The sequence below is a fragment of the Cervus canadensis genome, chromosome 9 (assembly GCF_019320065.1).
Source record: "Cervus canadensis isolate Bull #8, Minnesota chromosome 9, ASM1932006v1, whole genome shotgun sequence".
Taxonomy (NCBI): Eukaryota; Metazoa; Chordata; class Mammalia; order Artiodactyla; family Cervidae; genus Cervus; species Cervus canadensis.
In genome coordinates this window covers 10086318-10103862 of record NC_057394.1, presented here as the reverse complement: position 1 = coordinate 10103862, position 17545 = coordinate 10086318, and the positions used below count along the sequence as shown (strand labels likewise).

The 17545-nt window shown below is 43.5% G+C and overlaps 1 protein-coding gene across 2 annotated transcripts in view; it reads left to right on the top strand.

Moving 5' to 3' along the window:
* Positions 1-6879: 6879 nt before the first annotated feature.
* Positions 6880-17545, top strand: part of PCCA (propionyl-CoA carboxylase subunit alpha) — a 346711-nt gene continuing 336045 nt past the window's right edge. For both annotated transcript variants that reach the window (XM_043478360.1, XM_043478359.1), the window contains exon 1: positions 6880-7037. In XM_043478360.1, coding sequence (XP_043334295.1) covers positions 6933-7037 — 105 coding nt within the window. In that variant the 5' untranslated portion in view covers positions 6880-6932. The remainder of the gene's footprint in view (positions 7038-17545) is intronic.

Below are 17545 nucleotides of genomic sequence, written 5' to 3'. Positions count from 1 at the left end.
TGCAGCCAAGTGTCTGGAGGTGGGCCTGAGGTTGCTGGTGGTGAGCAGGGCTAGCAGTTTGGAAAAACATGCTGGATGCAGCATGGAGGCTGAGGACACGTGGTCTTCTCGGAAACTGCTCCTTACTTTACGGTGATAACCTGGGAGTGTTGGCCGCTGCTTTGCTCCTGCTTTCTGAGTATCTTAGAAGGCCCTCTTTTGGTTACCTCTAACCAAGGATCATGTAAGGCAGAGGATCTGGGGAAAACATAATTTCTGCTCGTACTTACCTAGTCTGTAAGTGCGCCCACTTAGGGAGGGCCAAATATATGTATGTAGCTCAAAGTTAAGGGTGTCCAGCTTTGGAATGATTCATACCATTTGTTGCCCATGTGGCTGCTCATGTCTCTCTGATTTACACCCCAGCTTCCCTCGGCTCCACACCCACCACACAACAGTAGGGCCATGTCTTGTAATAAGATACAAGGCATCATAGCAAAGATTGGCATCTGACGTCTCCAGAGCAGCTCTGGAAGCTAGAAGATGATGTAAAATGCTTTCCAAATTCTGAGGGATTTATTATTTCTGGCAAAGGCAGAGTAAGTGGTTCCAGACTGATTCCAGTTGGGGTAACTGGAACTTCCCTACTATTAATAGGGCTTCCCTGGTGACTCAGACGGTACAGAGTCTGCCTGCAGTGGAGGAGACCAGTGTTTGATTCCTGGGTTGGAAAGATCGCCTGGAGAAGGAATGGCAACCCCCGCCAGTATTCTTGCCTGGAGAATTTCATGGACAGAGGAGCCTGGTGGGCTACCGTCCATGGGGTCACAAAGAGTCTGACACGACTGAGTAACACTTTCACTTCACCACTAGAGATAAATAGAAAATTGGACCAAATATATCCAACAACTATTTTCAGACTGTGGTAACAAGAAGTGGGTTTTGGAGATGATAAATATCCCAGAATGCATGGCATAACTCAGAGAAGGTAGAGCTATTCAGCTCAAAAATGCCAATTATACTCCTTGGAAAACACTGTAGTAGATTTGCAGACTGTATCAAAGGAGGCGACAAGAATATTATTTAAGACTTTGAAAGACCATGGCATAAGGGGTCACGAGTATTCACCTTCTTGTTTGCTATATTGGGGTGGTCACCACTGAGTTATCACCATATATATCAGGTTTCACTTTTCAACATTTCCCTTATGAGTTGGTGAGGGTACAGTTTTGGTTGCTGTAGTAAAGATAGAAATAGCAATGATTTAAGCAAGATAAAAGTTCATTTCTCTGTCACATAAGAGTCCGTGCATTAAGTGGTAGAAGACTGATAAGATGGCTGCACAGTGTCAGGGACCTTGGCTTCTCCTATCTCATGGGTTAAGGTGGCCGCTCCAGCACCTCCAGGATGTCTTCTTTCAGGACGGAGGGAAGAGAAAATGGAAGGCATGTCCCTACTCTTTTCTTTTCAGTTCAGTTCAGTTCAGTTGCTCAGTTGTGTCTGACTCTTGCTGACCCCATGGACTGCAGCACGCCAGGCTTTCCTGTCCATCACCAACTCCCAGAGCATACTCAAACTCATGTCCATCAAGTCAGTGATGCCATACAAACATCTCATCCTCTGTCGTCCCCTTCTCCTCCTGCCTTCAGTCTTGCCCAGCATCAGGGTCTTTTCCAGTGAGTCAGTTCTTTGCATCAGGTGGCCAAAGTATTGGAGTTTCAGCTTCAGGATCAGTCCTTCCAAGGAATATTCAGGGACTGATTTCCTTTAGGATGGACTGGTTGGATCTCCTTGCAGTCCAAGAGATTCTCAAGAGTCTTCTCCAACACCACAGTTCAAAAGCATCAGTTCTTCGGTGCTCAGCTTTCTTTATGGTCCAACTCTCACATCCATACATGACTACTGGAAAAACCACAGCTTTGACTAGATGGATCTTTGTTAGCAAAGTAATGTCTACTCTTAAGGGCACAGTTCTTCCACTCCATCAGGTACACCTTGGTCACAAGTCCACACTTTGTTAGAGAGGGCTGATAGTGCAGCCTGTAGCTGGGTGGCCATGTGCGCAGCTGAAGTTCAGGCACTCTCTTACTAAAGGAAAGAGTGGAGAATAGTAATTATAAAACAATTAGTTTCTGCCACTGGTGCCTTTAAAGAAATGTCTGTAAGATAAAACACATAGGATCTAGGGAGAATCCATCCAAAGTGTAAAAACGGGAGGGATTAAAAAAAAAAAAACAGGTATCCTGGGTAGGAAGTGAGTCCAGCCTTAAGACACCTAAGTGAGAAATCCTGTGAAACTGATACTACTTTCTATTTTGTGTGTCATGACAACAGTCATGACAGTTCCTACTTAGCATTTTAAAATTCCATTAAGTGTCACCTCTTGGCTGTCCTTAAACTGTTTGCATTCCTTTTTGGCAAGTGTCGTTCTGTGTCATTCCCAGCTTTGTCAGGCTGTCAAAGAGACGCTGTAGGAGAAGCAAAATAGTTCTGAGGGAGCCCTTGACATTGGCACATGTGCATGTAGGGTGAGAGGATCTGGTGTCTGAGGTTTGCTTCAGAATACTCCAGCACAAAATAGGCAGGGGGGAAAGGTGAGATAAGACTGTCAGAAGGTTGGTTTGTTGAAGCTGTGTCACATGTGCCTGGGTGACCATAGGGGTCTTTTCTTCCTTTTGTGCACGTTGGAAAATGCTCCTAATGAAACAAAAGTCCCATCCCTGAATATAGTCAGACCTGGATTCAAACCCTAGTTTCACTGAAAAGTGAAAGTGAAAGTTGCTCAGTTGTGTCTGACTCTTTGTGACCCCACAGATGATACAGTCCATGAAATTCTCTAGGCCAGAATACTGGAGTGGGTAGCCTTTCCCTTCTCTAGGGGATCTTCCCAACCCAGGGATTGAACCCAGGTCTCCCGCATTGCAGGCGGGTTCTTTACCAGCTGAGCCACAAGGGAAGCCCATAGTATATAGACTCAGTACTTACTAGTTAAGTAACTTTTTCTCTATATAAACTTGGTTCTTAAAAAGGGAACTGTGTAGGCCAATAGGGTTCTTGTAAAGATTAAACGAGACAAAATTTGAAGCATCTAGCAAGGTCTGGCCCTTAGTAGTTGTGTTAATAAGGGTGCCCACTAGCAAGCAAGAGCAGTTGACTCTGGTTATGAGTAATTCCTTGGACACGCATATGTTAGTATTTGCAGCAGAGTTAGGGCTTGAGCTGGGATCTCTGATTTCTAGACCTAGAGCATTTTTTACATACGTTATAGCACTTGTCCAAATACTTACCTTGGTTTGGTGCTTTGCAATATGCACCTTCAAACATATAGGACCTTAGTTTGGCCCTGTATTCTTATTGTTTGTATTGTATTGTATTCTTATAGTTTGGTCCTGTAACTTATTCTTGCCTTGAGAACCCCATGAACAGAATGAAAAGGTGAAAAGATTGGACACTGAAAGATAAACTCCCCAGGTCGGTAGGTCCCCAATATGCTACTGGAGATCAGTGGAGAAATAACTCCAGAAAGAATGAAGGGACGAAGCCAAAGCAAAAACAACAGCCAGTTGTGGATGTGACTGGTGATGGAAGTAAAGTCCGATGCTGTAAAGAGCAATATTGCATAGGAACCTGGAATGTTAGGTTCATGAATCAAGGCAAATTGGAAGTGGTCAAACAGGAGATAGCAAGAGTGAATGTCAACATTCTAGGAATCAGCGAACTAAAATGAACTAAAATGGGTGAATTTAACTCAGATGACCATTATATCTACTACTGTGGGCAAGAATCCCTTAGAAGAAATGGAGTAGCCATCATAGTCAACAAAAGAGCCCGAAATGCCGTACTTGGATACAGTCTCAGAAACGACAGAATGATCTCTGTTCTTTTGCAAGGCAAACCATTCAGTATGACAGTAATTCAAGTCTATGCCCTGACCAGTAATGCTGAAGAAGCTGAAGTTGGAACGGTTCTATGAAGACCTACAAGACCTTCTAGAATTAACATCCCCAAAAGATGTCCTTTTCATTATAGGGGACTGGAATGCAAAAGTAGGAAGTCAGATGACACATGGAATAACAGGAAAATTTGGCCTTGGAGTACAGAATGAAGCAGGGAAAAGGCTAATAGACTTTTGCTAAGAGAACCCACTGATCATAGCAAACACCCTCTTCCAACAGCACAAGAGAAGACTCTACACAGGGACATCACCAGATGGTCAACACTGAAATCAGATTGATTATATTTTTTGCAGCCAAAGATGGAGAAGCTCTATACAGTCAGCAAAACCAAGACCAGGAGTGACTGTGGCTCAGATCATGAACACCTTATTGCCAAATTCAGACTTAAATTGAAGAAAGTAGGGAAAACCACTAGACCATTTGGTATGACCTAAATTAAATCCCTTATGATTATACAGTGGAAGTGACAAATAGATTCAAGGGATTAGATCTGATAGAGTGAAGAACTATGGATGGAGGTTCGTGACACTATACAAGAGGCAGGGATCAAGACCATCCACAAGAAAAATGCAGAAAGACAAAATGGGTGTCCGAGGAGGCCTTAACAATAGCTGTGAAAAGAAGAGAAGTGAAACGCAAAGGAGAAAAGGAAAGATATACTCATTTGAATGCAGAGTGCCAAAGAATAGCAAGGAGAGATAAGAAAGCCTTCCTCAGTGATCAATGCAAAGAAAGAGAGGAAAACAATAGAATGGAAAAGACTAGAGATCTCTTCAAGAAAATTATATGGAGAAGGAAATGGCAACCCACTCCAGTATTCTTGCCTGGAGAATCCCATGGACAAAGGTGCCTGACAGGCTACAGTCCATGGGGTCGCAAGAGTCGGACATGACTTAGTGACTTAAAAAAAAAAAAGAAAATTAAAGATACCAAGGGAAGATTTCATGCAAAGATGGGCACAATAAAGGACAGAAATGATATGGACCTAACAGAAGCAGAAGATATTAAGAAGAGATGGCAAGAATACCCAGAAGAACTATACCAAAGAGATCTCCATGACCCAGATAGACTCACCTAGAGCCAGACATCCGGTATGCGAAGTCAAGTGGGCCTTAGGAAGCATTACTACAAACAAAGCTAGTAGAGGTGATGGAATTCCAGTTGAGCTATTTCAAATCCTAAAAGATGATGCTGTGAAAGTGCTGCACTCAATATGTCAGCAAATTTGGAAAACGCAGCAGTGGCCAAAGGACTGGAGAAGGTCAGTTTTCATCCCAATCCCAAAGAAAGGCAATGCCAAAGAATGCTCAAACTACCGCACAATTCCGCTCATCTCACATGCTCGTACAGTAATGCTCAAAACTCTCCAAGCCAGGCTTCAGCAATACGTGAACCACGAACTTCCAGATGTTCAAACTGATTTTAGAAAAGGCAGAGATCAAATAACCAATATCCATTGGATCATCGAAAAAGCAAGAGAGTTCCAGAAAAACATCTATTTCTGTTTTATTGACTATACCAAAACCTTTGACTGTGTGGATCACCACAAACTGTGGAAAATTCTTCAAGAGATGGGAGTACCAGACCACCTGACCCACCTCTTGAGAAATCTGTATGCAGGTCAGGAAGCAACAGTTAGAACTGGACATGGAACAACAGACTGGTTGCAAATCGGGGAAGGCGTATGTCAAGGCTGTATATTGTCACCCTGCTTATTTAACTTATATGCAGAATGCATCATGAGAAATGCTGGACTGGATGAAGCACAAGCTGGAATCAAGATTGTCGGGAGAAATATCAGTAACCTCAGATATGCAGATGACATCACCCTTATGGCAGAAAGTGAAGAACTAAAGAGCCTCTTGATGAAAGTGAAAGAAGAGAGTGAAAAAGTTGGCTTAAAGCTCAACATTCAGAAAACTAAGATCATGGCATCTGGTCCCATAACTTCATGGCAAATAGATGGGGAAATGATGGAAACCGTGACAGACTTTATTTTCTGGGGCTCCAAAATCACTGCAAATGGTGACTGCAGCCATGAAATTAAAACATGCTGGCTCCTTGGAAGAAAAGCATTGACCAATTTAGACAGCATATTAAAAAGCAGAGACATTACTTTGCCAACAAAGGTCTGACTAGTGAAACCTGTGGTTTTTCCAGTAGTCATGTATGGATGTGAGAGCTGGACTGTAAACGCTGACCGCCGAAGAATTGATGCTTTTGAACTGTGGTGTTAGAGAAGACTCTTGAGAGATCTCAAGGAGATCCAACCAGTCCATCCTAAAAGAGATTAGTCCTGAATAGCCATCGGAAGGACTGATCCTGAAGCTGAAACTCCAATACTTTGGCCACCTGATGCGAAGAACTGACTCATTGGAAAAGACCCTGATGTTGGGAAAGATTGAAGGCGGGAGGAGAAGGGGATGACGGAGGATGAGATGGACATGAGTTTGAGTAGACTCTGGGAGTTGGTGATGGACAGGGAGGCCTGGCGTGTTGCAGTCCATGGGGTCTCAAAGAGTCGGACACTACTGAACTGACCTGAAGTGAACTGAAACTCAGGGCATTCAAAACATTACCGTGGCCCTAGGCCGAGGGGTGGTCAAGGGCGGAGGTGACTCAATGACGATCGCTGGCAGGACTGCGTGCAGGTTGCCAGGCGGACGCTGGTGCAGTCGGGGTTTACCCTAAGCAGGCGCGGATCAGCGGCAGCCGGAACTCTCGCGTGTCCTCCCGGCTTGGTTCATCCCCGGGATCAGGTCGGGCCGGCCGCCACCACTGCCTGCGGGCCGGCGGCCGCGCCAGCTTTTCTGCGGGCCCAGCCGCCCTGCTGCCTCCTGCAGAGATTGGGCTAGTAGCTCCGGGCCCCGCCCCTGCCCGCCTCGGGGCCGGGGCCTTGGATCCCCGGCTCGTGATTGGCCGCAGCCGCGGCGCTCCCCTCTCCGCCCCCTTCGCCGGGGTGAGAGGTCAGCCGAGCTCTGGTCTGCAGGGGCGGCCATGGCGGGGCTCTGGACCGGGGCGGCGGCGCTGGCCACCGCGGGACGGCGCGGACAGCGGTGGCCGCAGCCTTTGATGCGGAGCGTGGCGCTGTGGACCGTGAAGGTGAGGAGTGATGGGACTCCTCGTGGGCCTGGGCTTCGCTGGGCTGTCTGCCCCGCACCAACTGGCGGTGGCCGGTGCTGCGGAGAGCCCACCTAGGGCTCCGGGATCCGATCCACCGCGGGCCGGTCTGCGCCCCAACCACCCCCGAACTCCTCCTCCCCGCGGAGTTCGCCCAGGCGCGGGTCTGAGCCGGCATCCCTGGTCCCTGCTGTGTCTCCGGGGATCTGGGAGGGCAGGGCGGCCCAAAGAGCTCGCCGGCGTTGAGTTTTCTGCTTCCTCGGGAGCCGCTGACAGCCACCTCGCTGTAATTTCCCGGCCCTTCGCGCCCTTCCGTTCTTGGGCCGTGCGGTTTTGGCGTCTCCTGAGCTTTTCAGGTGCATTTGTAAGGGTCCTTACAATGGTAACTATAGTTACCATTTTCTCTTGCCTCGTTCCTCCTTTGAAGAGACCCTAAACTGCTGCCCAGTTAAGAGTTACGGTTTTGCGTTTATCTCACCTTTTAAAGTACCATGTCAGGATGGGCTACTACTTTTACTTGAATGGAGAGCCTATTTTAATTGCATTACATCACATTATACTGTATACACATCTTGCGAGTTTTTTTTTTTTTCTCTTTTCTTTGTAGTGGTTAGGCTGATGTTTGTCCTGTTCTCAACATCTCTGCGCTGTATTTGCTCATGTTTCATGGTGGCAGCCCTGACTTAGGCATTGGAGTGTTTGTGACTCTTAACACTTTCTGTTTTCAGAATGGAGTCTCTTGTAATTTCTAAACGAAGACTACCAAACTGACTTTATTAATAGAGTTCAAGTCACTTGAACAAATTATTTAAAGTGTTTCTCTGGACACTCACTGCCTGTTTTCTTCCTTTAAAAACAAAATAGGCACATAACTTGATTTATTGTCATGGACCTTAGAATTGGAAGACAGTATAGAGATGATCTAGCCCATCCTACTCTATTAAAAAGAAGAGAACTCAGGCCCAGGTGAGAAATAATGCAGCTGGAACTGATCATGGAAGTGAAAGTAAGTCTGCACACGCTTTAGCTTAGGGTCAGCTTTAGAATGCTGACACTCAGAATCCCTGGAGTTCTTTGTGTGGAGGCACAATTAAGACCTTTGTTTCTTAATCTTGATTGTTTTCTTCTGCTTTATGTCTTTTGACCTCCTCATTTGTAGTTGCGAAGCTCTTACTGTATTTATGTAGGAGGCAACATGATACAGAAAGGCGTGGACTTTGGAATCACACCTCTGAAGTTTTGCGTATTACATAAATCACTTCTCAGCTTCTTGCTTATGGGTATTTTTTTTGTTTCCTAACAAATCTTTCTGGACTACATCCTGTGTTCTGTCTCTACAGAATGAATATAATTTCTCTTTTAGAAATTTTAGTCTGTTAAGGAGACAAGTGTAAAATGCCATTAGGGAAGAGGCTTTGGTGCTATATCTGAGAAAATAAAATGGAGGGATTTGACCAAGTCTAGATTATGAGCTTTGTAGGTATTCTTGAATTAATTTTTTCAGTCCTTACAACAGCCATTTACAGATGAAGAAAATTTTTATGTGACTTGCTCAAACCGTGCTTAAGGTTAGGGGATTGTTTTCCTTTGGAAGTGAAAATTGGAACAGTTTTGAAGGACATAGTGACTTTTTTCCTAGGCAAAAAGAGAAGGAAGAAGTGTTATATGTGAGTGACTTTTTTCCTAGGCAAAAAGAGAAGGAAGAAGTGTTATATGTGAGTGACTTTTTTCCTAGGCAAAAAGAGAAGGAAGAAGTGTTGTATGTGACAGCAGCACATGCAAAAGGCCTGGGCCAGAGGGAATGCCAAGATAGAAGAACTAGAAAAGCCCACTGGGGCTTTGGTATGGAGATTAGGTGGTGCCCAGGAGGTCGGTAGGAGTCAGACCATGCTAGACCTTACTGTAGACCCTGCTATCAGGTTTATGGGACGCCATGCATGTTGAAGTTGGGAGGGGTTGTTACACTGACATGGGTTAGAGCGCAGAGGCTAAGAGAGAAGGAATTTGTTAGGCTGTTTACTGCTGTGTGCTTATTGTTTGACATGTAAACTTTGATTTTTCTTTATGAGTTTCTTCCTTTAAACGTGTTGGTAAACCTGCATCTTGTCTATTACTGTTTTCTTAGCACAGCGTTTGACAAAGTAGTGCTGAATGTGTGGCAATACTGACTGAAGGAAGAGTTATTTCTGTGCCAGTAAAGGATTTCTCCTGGAGGTGGGAGGAGGGAGGAAGCAGGGAACATGGGCTGCTTAGCTTCCCTCCGAGCTTCTTTTCTGTGAACTTGAAACATGCATCACTGAGTCTGTGTTTGAAGCCGAACCTTTTGAAGATTTTATTCCTCCCCTTTCTCCCTCCACCCTTGCAAATCGTTTGGTTGGTTGGAAGGCAGACTAGTCTAGAGAGTTCTAACCATTCTTTTAACAAGTTAACAGTTTGTTTTTAGGGTGTGTGTGTGTAGGGTTGTGTGTGTTTAGGGTGTGTGTGTGTTTAGAGTGTGTGTGTTTAGGGTGTATGCGTGTGTGTGCGTGCGCGTGCACCCGTGCACTCCCTCAGTTGTGTCTGACTCTTTGGACTGTCCTTCAGGTTCCTCTGTCCATAGAGTTCACCTTTTAGTCTTATTTTGTTTTGGCTTTTTAAACACATTCTGTTTAAATAACTAGTTTTCTCCCCCCTTCTGTCTGCATTTTTCAGGGGCTCCAGGATGTTGGACTTGCGGTAATTGCTGCAGTTTATTGAACTTTTTATGCCGTATATGATTTTCACACATTTCCTTTTAGCCTTGTAATAAGTAGGTAAAAAAAAACTCCCAACTTTACAGAAGAGGAAGCAAAAGCTCAGAGCAGTTAAGTAGCTTGTTTAAGGAAACAACTGGCTGAGATAGATGTTGAACCTTGGATAGTATGCTCCCAAAGCCTTGCCTTTCCAATTTGTCTCTCGTTTGGGTCATGGTCTCATTATATGGTGCATTCATGAAGTTCAAATGCTCAAGCTTTAGGTTCCTTAAAGTCTGTGATTTTCTTTTCTAGTCATGGAAGAGAATGTTTAAGCAAATCTGAATGCTTTAACATTGCCTGGAGGTAAATCTTTCCACCTGCTGATAGATTTCTGACAATCATTTGGGAAAAAAATCTTCTAACATTATTACAGAAAGCAGTTTTTTTTTTCCCCAGAAAGCAGTTTTTGATGAAAGAAAATGTTTGTGGACATTCGTGTATTTTTACATCTGCTTTTTTTTGATTTTATTCTTAAGAGGTTCAGAACAGAGGAGTGATTCCCCTTTTCTAAATAAGGGGAAGAGATGGTGACATTTTGATCGAGTGAAGAAACAGAAGTTGAGTGATTCCAGTTTTTAAGAAAGTGGATAAATGGGAGAACAGGGATGAAAAAGGAAATTTGGGAACGAAAAGGGTGGTTGTTTTTTTTTTTTACGGGGTTGGGGAGCGGTAGTGTTTCCTTTTAGGTATCTGGACTCAGGGTTCCAAGAGTCATGTTGATTTGCTGGTAGCACTGGAGTTGGTGGGAACTGGTTAGACTTGGGATCTGTTTTGGAACTAGAACCAATAGTACTTGCTGTAACCAAAGGGAGATAAAAGGAAAGAGAAGAATCAAGGACCTTTGAAAGATAGACGCCAAGGGCCACATAGTGTATGATCCATTAGTATCAAATGTCTAGGGTAGGCAGAGCCATAGAGGCAGAGGTAGGTCAGTGGTTGCCAAGGGTTGGGAAGAGGGGTGAGGGAGGTGATGGGCGTGACTGCTAACAACTGAGGGGTATCTTTTTGGGATGAAGAGAAAAAATGTGAAAGGTCAAATTAATACATCTTGGGGAATAAAACTAGTTTGAGCTTCATAGCAGTTATGGAAAAGAGGGAAGTGTTTAGGCTTCCCTATAGTAAGGAACATTCATTAATCAGGATAAACAAACCTTGTCCTAGCACTGAATGTGTAGAATTCATTATATAAGGGCAACTAGCAATCCAGTTAAAAAGAAAAAAAGAAACTTCTTTGTTACTCTTTTACCAAAGATGCAGTGATAACTCACATCTCATTGATTGCTATTAATATAGCACTTTGTGAAAGTTATAGTGTGTAAAAATGTTCAGTACCAGTGGGATGATTAGGTTTCCCAGAAGCAGAGCCTGAAGAGGGATTTTGTGCAGGTGGTAGTAGTTGAGAAGAGTAAAGAAAGCAGGCTAGAGCAGGGGTTAAAAAAAATCTAAGCAAGGAAGGGGATCCAGGTGGAGACTAGATTCAGTCTCATCTCACAGGGGAGCCCTGGAGCAGTGGTTCTCAAAGCAGGGACTCTGTAGCCAGCAGCAGCAGCATTACTTTTTAGGAATGCACATTTTCTAACTTCACCCTAGACCTGCCAAGTTTGAAACTCTGAGGTTAGAGCCAGCAGTCTGTTGTAATAAGCTCCTCCAGGTGAAAATGATGCATAGTCAAGTTTGAGAAGCACGGCTCTAGTGCAATAAAAAGTATAATGTGAGCTGTAAGTATAATTTAACATTTTCTAGCACTCACATTAAAAAAAAAATTTAAAGCAGTGAAATTTATATTTACCCAGTGGCTTCCCTGGTGGCTCAGTGGTAGAGAATCTGCCTGCCAATACAGGAGAATCGGGTTCAATCCCTACATCCAGAAGATCCCCGGGAGAAGGGAATGGCAACCCACTCCAGCATTCTTGCCTGGAGAATCCCATGGACAGACGAGCCTGGTGGGCTACAGTCCATGGGGGTCGCCAAAGAGACATGACTTGTCGATTAAACAACACCAACAACTTAACCCAATATATTAAAAATATTTCAGTATGTAAATCTAAAACTTTAACAAGGTTTCTGTTTTGTTTTTGGTATGAAGTCTTCAAACCTGGGGTGTATTTTACACTTGGCAAACACAGGAATTTGGCAGATTTCAAGTGCTCAGAAGCTGCCTGTGGCTAGCAGCTACCATACTGGACAGCCAGCTCTAAAGCATAGATTGCAGTACTAAGTTGAACCCACCTCGAGGGTGAAGTGGGGGCAGCGTTTTGAACCCCATTATAGTCAATTCAGTGGCTGTGGCCTGGGAGGGATGTAGCTCCAGGCTTGAGAGAGAACTCGTCTGGTTGAGGCAGAGGGGCAAAGCCGGGAGCAGGTGTGAGCCGTGGGTCGTCAGCTCACCAGTGGGGCCTTCCCTGCCTGGAAAATGGGTGCTGGATGTACCCCCGCAGCGTCTGCTACAGGCGGGGTGGGAGGGGATGAAGAGGCTTTAGAGTCACTACACACACTTCCAGCTTACCCTGGAGGCGGAGCTGGAGACTCTTTGACTGGTGTTTTTTTTCCCTCCCTCAGTTTCATTGAGAAGTGAAAGTGAAACTCTCTCAGTCATGTCCAACTCTTTGTGACCCCATAGACTACACAGTCCATGGAATTCTCCAGGCCAGAACACTGGAGTGGGTAGCCTTTCCCTTCTCCAGGGGGAGCTTCCCAACCCAGGGATCGAACCCAGGTCTCCTGCATTGCAGGTAGATTCTTTACCAGCTGAGCCACAAGGGAAGCCCAAGAATACTGGAGTGGGTAGCCTATCCCTTCTCCAGCAGATCTTCCTGACCCAGGAATTGAACCGGTATTTCCTGCATTGCAGGCCGATTCTTTACCACCTGAGCTATCAGGAAAGCCCTAATATTGAGAGATAATTGAGAAATAGTTGATGTAAATCTTGAGATTTGATCATCTCTCTCAAATATTAGGTATTCAACCTAGCTTGTAACAGAAAGTCTTGGCAGACAGCTGACGACTGGGATAGCTAGTGAAGTCCTAAAGGCTACATAGTCAATGTAAGTGAAAGAAAAGCTATGCTTAAGTGGTAAGGCCTGACTTCACGGTGAAAAGGCCCAACTTCTGGTGGTGTTTTAAAGAGGGCGTTTTCCCTGGTTATTCTGAATCTCTTAAAATGCTGAAAGAAGCAGTTGGCTCATGCTTACCAGCTCTTTGTCATGAAACGTGGGAGGAGAGCTTTTTCTGAAAATTTTGAAGATGAATCACTAACAAGTGTTTTGTTTTCTTTGGTAAGCTCATCTTACTGCTCTATCAGCCCACAGTTTTGAGGATGGCTTCTTCTTCTAAGTAGAATGCATTATGCTAATGAGTTAACCTGTCAGTAGAGTTGTTCTAGTATTATTCACTTGAATGCCCCTGTGGTTATGTTAAGAGTTCTGGATTTGGTAGGGTTTAGTTTTTAAATTGTGCTTTAAACTTGAATTTAGTGGATCTGTGAGTTTGGGCTGCCACCTGAGGCCACAAGCAGAAAAATGTGAAAGTAGGTGCTGGCTTAGGTTAGAAAAGGGTGTTTCCCTGTTGGCGATGGTCGGAAGGCCTCTGAACAGTTTGTGTAAAAGCTGTACCCTTTTTTTTGGTTAACAGTTAACTTAATTCTTACTATAACAGACGCAAAATTGTGCTAGGCATTTTACACATTCTTATTTAATCCTCACGTCAGCGTTAAGTCCTAGATAAGTGGTTTTATGCCCAGTTTATATATGAGAAAAGCTCCTTTATTTTGAAGAAATGGCTGAGCCAATTTCCCAACCAGGCCCTGAATCTGAATCTAGATCAGGGCTCTTAACTACTCTATTATTACTCTAATGGTAACTCCCAAATGGTCTGGGATAATTTTAAGAAGGAGAGTTACAGCTGCATAATCGGGTTTAGTTGTTGGGTAATACCTCACATTTCCTTGGTGCTTTACAGTTTATAAAGGCTTGTGTGTTTTGGGTTTTTTTGTTTGTTTGTTTTTTAAAGACAGGTCTGCAGGAAAGCAAGGGAGGTGTCATGTTGTACATTTTATAAATGAAAACGGGGGCCCAGAGAAATTATTTGCTCAGTGTTGTGGACCTGTGAAGCAGTAGAGCTGAGCGCTGACCTGGATCTTCACCTTTGTGGTGAACTCCAAAGGTCACTCTACTTCCCACGTGCTGCCTCGTTAGCTGGCACTTCTCATCTAGGTATAGAAACTTTAGAGATTCTTTATTCTTGCAGAAGACAAGCAGTGCAGTGTGTTCTCTGGAAGTCATTTTGCACACTGACCTTTCTCCTTTCGGCTGTGATAGGCTAAATAGTCTTTATAGATAGACTTGGTTAACATTTTTCCTCTGAACTCTTATTCTAGGATGTACTTTTAAAGACTTCTGGACTGGGCTTGTAGCCTGTTTTTTATATGCCTAACAAAAATAAGAAACATTAAAAATTCTATGTAGAGATCCAAATTAGCAGATTTCTACCAACTCGTTCCTTGTATTTTTTGAAAAAAATTACGTTGTGGCTCTATAAAATTATCTGATTTTTGACTTGTGTACATTATACCTTTGAACTTGCTTGAAGCTCTGCCAGGGGCGAGCAGGAGCACAGGAGAGCAGCGTGGGGCTGACTGCACACCAGTCTGGGTTCGCTGTGGGGATGCTCAAGCTCCTGCTTTCCTCTGTCCTCGTGTTCTGCTAAGCTTCTGACTGGCTGCATCATTTCTACTTCCAGGTACTTGGCTAAGTAGGGGCACCTGTGTTTTTCAATTTTGGGGTCCAGTTATCACAAATTCATTTGTATACAAGCTGTATGCTTTCTTTTTTTCGATAATGGTGGTAAGATATAGTCTGTCAAATCGTCAGAACCAAGTATTTAAAAAGAGCATTAAAAAGATGAAAAAACAAACAAACCCAATTTGACCCCTCAAGTGTACTGCTATAGCTTGTCTCCTACATTTTGGCCAGGTGTAATTTGTAATAGTGGACATGAGTTTGAGCACAACAGGAGATAGTGAAGTACAGGGAAGCCTGGCGGGCTGCAGCCTGTGGAGTTGCAAAGAGATGGACACGGCTTAGCAACTGACCAACAGCAACGATTTGTAATAGAGCTGATTTAGTTTCAAGAGCTGTGTGGTGTAGACATTTTAAAATTTGAGTTTTATGTTATTGGCAGTTTCCTGAGTAAATGTAGATTACATTGAGTCAGCTGACCCAAACCTCTCTCAAAGCTTGGCCGCTTGGAGATGTCTCATCCTTCTGGGTTAGAAACTGTCCCAGGAGGACCAAGTTTAGCTTAGTCCATTTTTTTCATGAGCCCATCTGATGAGATAGAATCCTGAGGCTTTCATTCCCAAGGGTATTGTAGAAACTTAATGCTTCAGTCATGTTTATTCGAATCTGTGAAATTAGCTCCATTTCTACCGAACAACTCAGAGTTTGTTGCTCTTGGGGCAGTACGGCAGTGAGATCCGAGTCACTGTCTTCTTGGACCACACGTTCAGTTTGGGTTAACAGCGTATGCTTCATGATTGTCAGATGCTCATGTATGTTACAGTCTCCGTGGTAAGCTTTTGTTTTTTGAATGACAGTGGTGTAGGTTAGTCGGGACTTTGGAGGAAGCTGGGCTTCCCTGGTGACTCAGATGGTAAAGAATCTGGCTGCAGTGCAGGAGACCTGCATTCAATCTCTGGGTCAGGAAGATTCCCTGGAGGAGGGAATGGCTACCCGCTCCAGTATTCTTAACTGGAGAATCCCATGGACAAAGGAGTCTGGTGGGCGACAGTCCATGGGGTCGCACAGAGTAGTGCACGACTGAAGTGACTTAGCATGCAAGCACCTAAGAAAGACACCTGGGGAGTTAAAGTCGTTTGCTCCAGTCCTGGAAATAGTGTCAGACTGAGCTAGGATTAGAACTCAGGCTCTTTGATCTCGCAGAGTTCTGTTCCAGGCGGTATGCTGGGAAGTGTTCCCTTCCCCAGACATAAACATCACTGTTTACTCTCCCCAAAGCTAATTAGAATACCTAAAATGTCTCCCCCAGATTGTGTTTTGTCTCTGAAAGACTCACATTTGGCTTTTGCCATCAGGAATCAGTTACGCCCTTTATTTGTTAGTAATTAAAGACACATGTATGATTTTTGTAAAATCCTTTCTTGTATATACTTTTGTAAAAGGGTATTTTGACACATTCCTACAACTGACTGTTATATGCCTTATGGTATTAGGGGAAATTGGTAAAACTGTAAACTGTTTTCATTTTATAAAATTGTTAGGAAGCTGGTATGCTCTTTACTGTCTAGTGCTGCCTTGCTGCAGACTAAATGTGAGAAATGCCTAGGTAGCGTTTGCTTTTCTTTTTTTCTTTGTTGTTGTTTAGTTGCTGAGTCGTGTCCTACTCTTTTGTGACCCCACGGACTGTACCCCGCCAGGCTCCTGTGTCCATGGGATTTCCCAGGAAAGAATACTAGAGTGGTTTGCCATTTCCTTCTCCAGGTGTTCTTTCCAACCCAGGGATAGAACCTGCCTCCTGCACTGATGGGCGAATTCTTTACCACTGAGCCACCAGGGAAGACCTTTTCTCTATTCTGAGTTTGCCTTCTGCATTGGCTAAGCTATAAAACACAATATGTGGTTTCTAAGTGAGGAGGTGTTACCTTTATCCTGTTAAATCTGGTGTGAGTCAAGTTGCCAGATCGTAGCTGTTCTGCTGAGAGCAGTGGAACCCTGTCACAAAGAAGTGGTCGTGTACCCCCTTGGTACATTTTTTTTTTTAAAGGCCAAATCATCTCTTTGCACAGATGTTTAGTATTAATGTGGAAGTGCCTCTATTTATATTATCTCAAAATAAAAAAAATTAATAATGCTTTTACCAGATCTGTGTTTAAATTTTCTTACCATTGCAGCCTAGACTTGACATTTCTGAAAAATTAAAATTCTTGAGACTTAGTTTTCTAAATTGGAGTTTGAATTCACAGGGATGCTTGCAGAACTGTAAGAGTATTTTGGTCTGGGAAAGGGAGACAGTAGTGAAGTCAGTTTTCTTCCCATTTTCAGCTCATTATTCATCACTAGTCCTTTTTACTTGGTGTGGTAAGTTTTACTAGGTTTTATTTTGTAAAGTGTATCTTTTGTCTCTTGTTACTTTCACTTCTGTATAAAGATTACATTTTGTAATTTGGTGCTTGATACTTCCAAAAAAAAAAATAACTGTGTTCATCTTTTTCATTTTAAAATGTTGCCATAAATTATTTGCTTCCTATTTGAGTTGTTACGCTGTTAGAAAATTCTGAGATGTACTACCTGTTGCCTTTTGCCACCACCCTCACCCCGTTTTTCTCTTGGTTTACCTTCATCAGTGACTATAGGGTAAATTATTTTCTTAAACCTTTGCTATAACCTTTATTAGTGATTCTTCTTAATGTTTTAAAGGCTTAAGATATACTTTTTTCCACACACGTTTATGGTAATGAATTAAAGTGAACTTGATTATTAGTGTTACCTGTTCATTTTTATCTGCCAAGCCACGTTTATACCAGAATAAGTAAAATAAGAAATCATGTGTCAGACATTAGCAAATAAAAAATATTTTTGTTATTTTCTGGGCCCTGTTAAAATTGAAGCTCTTTGAAGGCCAAGACGCTTGTTTAATGTTGTATAAAGTTCTGTGTGGTATGTGCCATTCTGATCCTGCTATATCTGTGTGCATGATCAG